General features: G+C 43.4%; 1 protein-coding gene across 1 annotated transcript; it reads right to left on the minus strand.

The window, feature by feature from the left end:
• Nucleotides 1-3,128: 3,128 nt before the first annotated feature.
• On the minus strand, nucleotides 3,129-9,800 carry A4GNT (alpha-1,4-N-acetylglucosaminyltransferase). Its single transcript, XM_047754719.1, has 3 exons — nucleotides 9,676-9,800; nucleotides 6,945-7,379; nucleotides 3,129-4,302 (listed from the first exon to the last, which is right to left on the minus strand). The coding sequence occupies exons 2-3, from the start codon at nucleotides 7,350-7,352 to the stop codon at nucleotides 3,688-3,690; spliced, it is 1,023 nt and encodes a 340-aa protein (XP_047610675.1). The 5' UTR covers nucleotides 7,353-7,379; nucleotides 9,676-9,800; the 3' UTR covers nucleotides 3,129-3,687.
• Between the last annotated feature and the right edge of the window lie 244 nt (nucleotides 9,801-10,044).

The raw sequence follows: 10,044 nt of genomic DNA on the forward strand, positions 1-10,044 counted from the left end.
GGTCCCATCGTAAAACAGTTCATATATTTTTTTGAAGTACTGGAAATATCCTTCAAAACCCCAGTGATTGGAACTGTTAGTTGGAGAACCATTTGTCATGCATTCTCCAGCTACGGAAATGAGATTTATTGGGTGTGACTCTGCTTCCCCTCAGAAGTCTTGCCCTAGGAATCCTCATCTGTGGAGACACTCAGGTGAGCTGAAAACCAGCAGGGGTTTGGGGACACAGGTCAGCGGGCAGCCATAGGGAATAGCAGCAGCCCTAAAGTCTCACTCTGGTGTCAGACTGGACCTAAGAATAAAGAGCAAGTAGCTGGGAATAAATAAAGCTGGGGCAGGAGGCATGACTGGGGCAGGAGACATGACTTGTGAGTAGTTTTTAAATGTTAGAAATCAAATTTTATTGTTTTTATTTATTTATTTACTTCTAGCCACTGCGCCTTGATGTGGGATCTCAGTTCCCAGACCAGGGACTGAACCCCGGCCACAGCAGGGAAAGCGCTGAATTCTAATCGCCAAACTACCGGGAACTCCCAATTTGTGAGTATTTTTTTAATAAAAAAGTGAGAGCAGGGTTCTCAAACTAGGAAATATCAGAATGAAAGGGGATAGGTGGATGGAGTCTGAAAAGGCATCATAATTTTATACTTGGAGAAAAAAACAAAATACATTTCCCATAAAGCAACAACCAAAAGGAAAGTCCTAGAAAATCTTGGCTGATGGATATTTGTAGAAGAAATATTAATTCTCACACTTCCTAGAAAGAAGAGGTAAAATTTTATGTGACAGTAGAAAGGGCAACAGTTTTTTTCTTTCTTTCTTTCTTTCTTTTTTAGTGCCCCACCCTTGGCATATGAAAGTTCCCAGGCTAGGGGTCAAATTGGAGCTGCAGCCACCAGCGTATGCCACAGCCACAGCAACATTTCAGATACAAGCTGTGTCTGTGACCTACACCACAGCTCACGGCAACGCTGGATCCCTTAACCCACTGAGCGAGGCCAGGGATCGAAACCATCCATGTCCTCATGGATACTAGTCAGGTTCATTACTGCTGAGCCACGATGGGAACTCTGAACTCTAATTATAAGTTTTTAAAATTAAATTTGTAATTTGCTTTTATAAGCCAACTGGGGTAGAGTAGGAAATAGCAGACCCCCTGGGGAGGGGAGGAGGGTATAGGGTGGGAGGATGTGACCAGTCATTAGGATGCTGAGTACTAGGGACCTGCAGTGGACTGAATGATTGTATCCCCCCCAAAAATCATATGTTGAAATCCTACCCCTCAAAATGATGGCATCAGGAAGTGGGGCTTTTGGGGAGGTAATTAGGTCATGAGGGTGGAAACCTCTTGGATGGGATTAGTTCCCCTACAAAAGCGACCCCAGAGAGCTCCCTTGGCCTTTTCCACTACATGAGGATTCAACAAGAAGGGTGTCATCTGCCACTCAGAATAGAATCCTCACTAGAACCCAACCATGCTGGCACCCTGATCTTGGACTTCCAGCCTCCAGAATTGTGACAAACAAATTCTTGTTTATAAGCCACTCAGTGCATAGTATTTGTTATTGAAGCCCAGCTGACTTAAGACAGGACCTCGTCTGCTGATTCAGCTTTGTTCAGCATCTAAATCAGTGCTTGGCACACAGAAGGGGCTCAATTAATATTATTGAGTGTGTTAATGAATATCAAATTCAGGACTAGAAATCAAGTCTCTTTATTCCCCAGTCAATTCTCTAACAGGTCTTGTAATTAATCTCACAGAAGTAAATTTAACATGTAGCAAAACTGTTAGCTCCCTATCCTAACATTTATTTTCTCTTCTTTAAATGTTCCAGCCTCTCTTGCAGCTGCATTTTGGTCAATGAGATGTAAGGGGAATAGGTGTATGGTACTGGCAGGAAGTTTTCATAAAATAAAACTTCATCCTGCTCCTGAAATGCAGAAGTGATGGGCTGGAGATCAAGGCGCCATATGGACTATGGCTGCAGCTACTAAAGATGACAAGCAGAAAGATACAAGAAGCTGAGGTCCCTGATGACCGCAGTGACCATACGCACCCTGAGTTGCCTGCCTTCAGGTTACTTTTACGGGATGAGGAAATAGATGTCTATATTTTATACACCAATGGTCTGTGGGATTTTTCTATTGCACACAGAAAGCCTGTCCTGACAGGCGCAGTCTGCACTTCCCCCACTGCCTGCAGGGGGCGCTGAGCCCGCTTCTATGACCCCGGGCTCGAGAGAAGTTTCAGCCCCGTGCCCTTGCCAGAAGCTCCGCCTCCTTGGGCTCTACTGGGGTCTCGGCTTTCGGACACTGAAGGGCGACGTCAGTGATGTCAGTGCTCGGTCTCCTTAGGACCTGCTGCGGTTTCAGCTTCAGGACAACACGGGTCTGCGACCATGTGGACAGGAGTGCAGTTTCTTCAGGACCCTCTGAGGGGGGCCAGTCGGGAGAAAAAAAGGTGAGGGAGAGGTGAAGAGAAGTGAGGAAAAGTGGGGAGAAACTACCTGTGTCCTATTGACTTGGGGGGGAGGGTGGCCTGTCAGCAGACAACCCAGGAGAGGAAGGGCTTGATGTGGGAAACTGGAGTTTTGGTCCGTGCTGTGGGCCACGTAGCCGAAGTCCAGTATCCAGTTTTCCCCGCACCCTTTATTGCAGGACTGTCCTTTCCCCGTTGTATGTTCTTGGCCATTTTATCTTAAATTTACTGACCACATCGGTGTGAGTTTATTTCTGGGCTCTCTGTTCTGCTCCTTTGGTCCGTGTGTCTGTTTTTGTGCCAGGACCACCCATTGTTTGATTATGGTAGCTTCCTAATATAGTTTGAAGTCAAGGAGGGAGATCCTCCAGCCTATTCTCTTTTCTGAGGATTGCTTTGGCTATTCCTGGTCCTTTGTTGTTCCACACAAATATTAGGATTCTTTGCTCTTTCTCTGAAAAATGTCATTGGAATTTTGGTAAGGATTGCTTTCAATGTGGACATTGTTTTGGGTAGAGTGGACATTTTTACCATATATTCTTCCAGTCCATGAGCATGTGATACCTTTCTATTGTATCTTCAGTTTCTTCATCAACATCCTAAGGTTTTCAATGTGCAGGTTTTCTTTTCCTTTTTTTTTTTTTTTTTTTGGCTTTTTAGGGCCACACCCGAGGCATGTGGAGGTTCACAGGCTAGGGGTCAAATTGGACTACTGCAGCTGTAGCAGCAACTTGGGATCTGAGGGGAGTCTGCTACCTACACCACAGCTCATGGCAACACCGGATTCTTAACCCACTGAGCAAGGCCAGGGATCGAACCTGTGTCCTCTTGGATGCTAGTCAGATTCCTTTCTGCTGGGCCATGACAGGAACTCACAATGTGCAGGTTTTCTTTCATACCCTTGGTTAAATTAATTCCCAGGTGTTCTGTTCTTTTTGATGCAGTTGTCAATAAGAATGTTTTCTTTCTGATAGTTCCAGGGTTAGTTGTTAGAAATGCAGCTGATTTTTATGTATTGATTCTGTAACTTTACTGAATGCATTTCTTAGTTCTAATAGTTTTTCCATAAAATGATGTGGAAACTTGTAACTGTGACTGATACATGGGTGAGCCTCCACACCCATGGGGAAAGTGGAGATCAGGCGAAAGTCTGGCACTCCAGGAAGTGGCCAGTTCCACAATATAGCAGCAGCAACCCAGTGTTGCCTCTATTTGTTACCTGGATCCCACTCCCAAGTCACCGACTCCTCTGGACCTTGAAGCAGGTCCCTGTAAGTCCTGGGACAGTACTTACGGTAGAGGTTTTCCACTAGTGTATTGCTTCCTCTAACCACAGCCCTCCCTTCGCGGTTCATGTGGTTCCACAGATGCAGGGCGTAGGAGTCATTGAAGCTCGGCTCTGTGTCCCAGACTTCGTAGTAGCGCTTCCACGCTGGGTATGAGATGGGATAAAATCTTTGGGGGTGTAGGAAGGACAGGTTCATACACCTGAGGTCGCTCACCTCCTGGAAGTCTCTGAGTTTACACCATACTCTCAAAATCCTTGTCATCAAGTAGGGACCCTGGTGACCCCAAATATCCGAATTGTAATTTTCCACAAAGTTTTCCATGCACTCCCACAGGAAAGGGTGGTGGGGAAGGAATCCAAACACCCCATTACTAGAGAACTTAGACTCCTGTGCAGCTAGAAAGTTCTCTTCAGGGATGGGTCTGATGGAGATGACATCGCTGTCCATGTAGACACCGCCATACTTCCAGATGATGGCCAGGCGGGATGCATCTGAGCTGACGTAGAGCCAGTTTCTCTCTGCACTGCTGTTGATCTGCAGGAGCAGATGCAAATCAGCCCCCAAGCAGGGGAAGAGGGAGGGGGGGTCACATTGGGAGGCCAGGCCCCCTGTAGCTCTAGAGGAAGCAAGCCAACTTCCCAAAAATCTGTCTGCCAAAAGACCAATTTTGCAAATTTACTAAAATTACCTCCAACCAAAAATGTTGCCTTTAAGTAAAAAGTTTGCAGCAGTCAGTATCAGTGGGAAAGGTTTAGCAGCTTTTAAAGATTTCATGAAATTGTTTTTTTAAAAAAAAATTAAAGCAGGGAGTTCCCGTTGTGGCTCAGTGGTTAACGAATGTGACTAGCATCCATGAGGATGCAGGTTCGATCCTTGGCCTCGCTCAGTGGGTTAAGGATCTGATGTTGCCATGAGCTGTGGTGTAGGTCGCAGACATGGCTCAGAATCTACATTGCTGTGGCTGTGGTGTAGGCCAGCAGCTGCAGCTCCCACTCAACCCCTAGCCTGGGAACCTCCATATGCTGAGGGTGTGGCCCTAAAAAGCTAAAAAAATAAAAAATTAAAAAATTAAAGCAGGCAAAGATAAAAAAGAAGCCCAGAAGGAATTTCACAGTGAACTGTATGAGTCACTTTCAGCTGGATGGAACTTAACCACAACTATGAAACCGTGAAGAAAAAAAATTTTTAAGTCCTAAAAATGCTGAGAACTGATAAAGGAAAAAATAAACTAGGAAAATGTAGAACAGATTAATATCTATGCTCTTTGAGAAATTGGCAAAAGACTCTTAAAATGCATCCTTGCCTTCATCCACTAATTAATTCCTTTAATAATATTCATTGAAAGCTTACTTACTAGTCACCCAGCTCTGACTTTTTGTTTGTTTGTTTTTGAGTTTTGGTTTTTGGTTTTTGTTTTGGTCTTTTTAGGGCCAACCCACAGCAAATGGAAGTTCCCAGGCTCGGGGTTGAATCAGAGCTGCAGCTGATGGCCTAGCCACAGCCACAGCAATGAAGGATCCGAGCCACACCTGCAACCTACACCGCAGTTCACGGCAACACCAGATCCTTAACCCGCTGGGCAAGACCAGGGATCAAACCCACATCCTCATGGATATAGTCAGGTTCGATACCACTGAGCCACGATAAGAACTCCCGCAACCAGCTCCGTTACAGCTGTTGAGGATGTAGCAGTAAACAGACAAAAATCTTTACTGGCAGGAGATAGACAATAAACAAATAAATATATCATATGCTGAATATTTATAAGGACTATGAAGGAAAAAAGCCAGGCAAGGGGGCTCTGAAGGGGGCGGGATGGAGCACTATCTTATCTTGGGTTTGAGCAGAACCTTGGATGAAGTGGGTGGGTGAATGATGCTGGTTCTCAGAAAAGGGTTCTAGGTAGAGGGAACAGCAAGTACAAGAGCCCTGGGGCAGGAGGGCACTCACTATGTGCAGGAACAGGACAACAGCAGTGCAGAGTAGTGGAGGGAGAGGGGTAGGAAATGTGATGGGGGTAGGGGTCACACTGGCTGTGCTGTGGAAAACAGTTTGGGGCAGGGGGAAGAGCAGAAGCAAAGAGGCAAGTTCAGAAGCAGTCAGAATAATCCAGGCAGGAGATGATGGTGGCTTGGACCTGGGTGACAGCAGAGAAGATGAGAGAAGTGGTCAGATTCTGGGCACATGGTAAAGATAGAGCTGGTCAGGATTTGCTGATGGATTGGATATGGAGCAGGAGACAGAGGAGTCGAAGATGACTGAAAATGCTGAAATGTGAGCAAAAACAGAAAATGACTTTGAAATGAATAAAAGTAAACCATTATAAATGCCAGTGCTCCCAAATGGAACACTAATTTTTTTTTTTTTTTTGGCTTTTTAGAGCCACATCCATGGCACCTGGAGGATCTCAGGCTAGGGGTTGAATCAGAGCTACAGCTGCCAGCCACAGCCACGGCAACATAGAATCCGAGCCCTGTCCTTTAGTGTGAGAGATAGAAAGAGATTTCACACGAAATTGCAAATTTCCTAAAAGCCCCAGGAGTTTCTTGATCATATCTCAATGTAAACCAGTCTCCTGTAGCAGCACTCCACCTGATCCTTCATGAATTTTCTTTATTTTTTTGAATAAATGTAGCTTATTTATTTATTTATTTGTGGCTGCATGCAGAAGTTACCCAGCCAGGAATCAGACCCGCACCACAGCAGTGACAATGAGCTCCTTAACCACCAGGCCACCAGGGAACTCCCTCTTCATGAATTTTCTCTTTACATCATTTTCAAGTTAAGTATTTCCTAATTTCCCCCCTCAGGTGCAAAACAAAAACAAAAAACAAAAGTTTAACATAGATGGAGTTAAACTGTCAGTGAAAAAGGAACGGTCTATATACCTAGAAAAGATATAAGAACATTGGATTAAGAATAGTCTCAAGAAATCCTAAGAAATAAACTGAAAGCAAAAGGCACCAGGGTAAAGATAAGCCTAAATTCTCTCCTGTTTCCTTGAGTCAGGACTCAGCACTGTAGAAAGAAGGCCAGGCAAGAGGCAAAGGATCTGGGTTCTAGTCCCATTTCTGACACTCAGTCTTTACCCTCAGTGTACCCATCTGTAAAATGACTAGATTGGGCCCATTTTCTGTGGTCCCACACTGACATTCTAAGTTTCTCTGAATACTTACTCGAGTGTACCAGGAAAACAACGGTGTGTCTTCAAACAAGCTTTTCATATCCAAAGGGAAGAGGAAAACATTGTCTATGGCTGAGAGGAGGGAAAGGGCTGGGGACGTGGAGTTTGAGAGCAGCTGCGTGGAATTGGTGAGACCCTTCAAAAGCAACAGCACAGGCTGCTCAGGGTAAACCTTGGCCGCAGACTCCACAGCACAGGAGACCAGCGGTGATGGCTCTGTTCTCTCAGAGGTCTCTAGGAACACGATGCTGCGCCCATGGCCCAGGAGGGCTTCCAGCCCTTGCTGGGACTTGTAGGGAGGCAGGAAGGGAAAGAGGCAGCTGGACTTCAGGGTGAACTGGTAGAGGAAGCCACAGGCAAGAAGGACGATCAACAGGGAGAGCTGGAGCTTCATCAGCATGTCTACTACTCTCTCCTGGACTGCTCCCTAAAATCAACACTGTTAATTAAAACTCATATTCATAAAACCTTATAAAGATAGCATGCAAGAAGCTGATACATGAATATCACTTCCAAGCTTAAATTTTTTTTAATTCAAGTATAGTTGATTTTTTTTTTTTTTTTGCTTTTTTTAGGGCTGCACTCACGGCATATGGAGGTTCCCAGGCTAGGGGTTGAATCCGAGCTACAGCTGCCAACCTATACCACAGCCACAGCAATGCCAGATCTGAGCCATGTCTGTGACCTGCACCACAGCTCACCGCAATGCCGGATCCTTAACCCATTGAGCGAGGCCAAGGATCGAACCTGCATCCTTATGGATACTAGTCAGATTCATTTCTGCTGAGCCACAATGGGAACTCCTATTTGATTTTTAATATTAGATTAGTTTCAGGTGTACGACATGGTGATTCATTATTTTTATAGACTACATCCATTAAAAGTTATTACAGAATAATGGCTATAATTCCCTTGCTATATAATACATCCTTGTTGCTTATCAGTTTTATACTTAGTAGACTTAATACCCTATCTCTGGCACCCACCAGTTTGTTTTCTATATTTGTGAGTCCGGTTCAGTTTTGCATATGCATTCACTTGTATTATTTTTTACATTCTCCATCTAAGTGACATCATACAGTATTTGTGCCTCTCTGACATCTCACTAAGCATAATATTCTCTAGGTCCATCCACCTTGCTGCAGATGGCAAAATTTCATTATTTTTATGGCTGAGTAATAATTCCATAATATATATATACATATTTTTTATACACCACATCTTCTTTATCCGTTCATCTGTTGACAGACACTTGTGTTGCTTTCATATCTTGCCTATTATAAATAGTGCTGCTATGTACATTGGGGTGCATGTGTCTTTTCAAGTCAGTGTTTATGTTTTCTTTGGGTATATGTACTAAAGAATAGAGTTGCTGAATCATATGGTAATTCTATTTTTAGTTTTTTGACGGACTTCTGTGCTGTTTTCCACAGTGGCTGCACCTATTTATGTTCCCACTAACAGTGTATGAGGGAGTCTACCCTATTCTCCACTCCTCACCAACATTTGTTATTTGTAGATTTTTTGATGTTAGCCATTCTTTTTTTTTTTTTTTTTTTTTTTTTTTAGGGCTGCACTAGCGGCCTATGGAGGTTCCAGGCTAGGGATTGAATTGGAGCTGTAGCTGCTGGCCTACACTACAGCTACAGCAATGCAGGATCCGAGCCAAGTCTTCGACCTATACCACAGCTCACAGCAACGCCGGATCTTTAACCCACTGAGAAAGGCCAGGAATCGAACCTGCATCCTCATGGATGCTAGTCAGATTCATTAACTGCTGAGCCACGAAGGGAACTCCTGATGCTAGCCATTCTGATAAGTGTGAGGTGATATCTCACTTTGGTTTTGATTTGCGTTTCCCTAATAATTATAAGCTTTGATTGTTAAAATTCTAAATAGAATATGATCAAATTAAATCCGGCAATGTTAGTGCCTTGATAAGGGCTTTTCTGAGGAATTTAAGAATAATTCTCAACAGGAAAATAATGAATAGGAAGATTATTAATGAAATGCATTGTTTTAACAGATTACAGAACAAAACTGTATGATCACTTTGGCTCAATAGATTACAAGAACAGGATAAAATTTGACATTTGTTCATGACTTTTAAAAAGCACAAGAAAACTTTCTTAAGCTGATGAACAATGTCTACCAGAACATAGCAATTATCGCTCTTTATGTGAAGCATTTGAAACATCCCCATTAAGACCAAGAATAGATGGCTGTCCATGATCATTCTTACTCTTCACTATCATTCTCTAAGTCTAACCAATGCAATGAAACAAGAGAAAAGAATTTCTATTATGAATGTTAGAAAGGGAGAGGCAAAAATATGACTAGTTGTAGAAATTATGATTGCTTACGTAGAAAATTCAAGATAACTTACCTCAAAACTAATAGAACTAAGAAGAAGAAAACTGAAGGTTAGAGTTAAATACCTTGCCCAGATTAGTTGGCAGAACGATGACTTTAACTTGGGTCTACCAGTCTCCAAAAGCCCAGGCTCTGAGCAGTTATCTGCAGTACCTCTCTCTCCTTCAGCATTAGTTGAAGGTTCTATTCCAGCAATTCCAGGAGAGCAGAGATCTCCATTCATCAGTGGGGGTTTTTGTGTGTGTGGTTTTTGGTTTTTTGGTTTTTTTTGGGTTTTTTTTTTTGGGGGGGGGGGTTTGCATTCTATGTAACTCCTTTAGAAAATACCAATCCAATAAATTAGAGCTTACCTTCCAGCCAGAAACTTGCAGTTAGTTGATGCCAGCGATTTTAGCAATGACAAGTTTTTTCCTGCTACACTTTGAGAAATCACCACCCAATCTCCCAATTCAACAACACTGAAGGAAGTAAATCATTGGCAGAAGATTAATGCGAAACACAGTAAGTTCCTAGGAAGCTCCACCCTTTACTAAGTTGCCCCAAACACAGAATCTTGCATATCTAAAGGGGTTCACATGATTTTTCACAAGCCCCTGTTAGTGGGCTTGTCAGGAGGGTTATAAAGCAATGGTTTCACCTGGAGAAATCTGTATCATAACATAATCCTGGAGCCGACAAAACATGCATCTGAGCAGTTTGGCTTCAGTTGAAATCACAGC

The sequence above is a fragment of the Phacochoerus africanus genome, chromosome 1, assembly GCF_016906955.1.
Source record: "Phacochoerus africanus isolate WHEZ1 chromosome 1, ROS_Pafr_v1, whole genome shotgun sequence".
Lineage (NCBI taxonomy): Eukaryota > Metazoa > Chordata > Mammalia > Artiodactyla > Suidae > Phacochoerus > Phacochoerus africanus.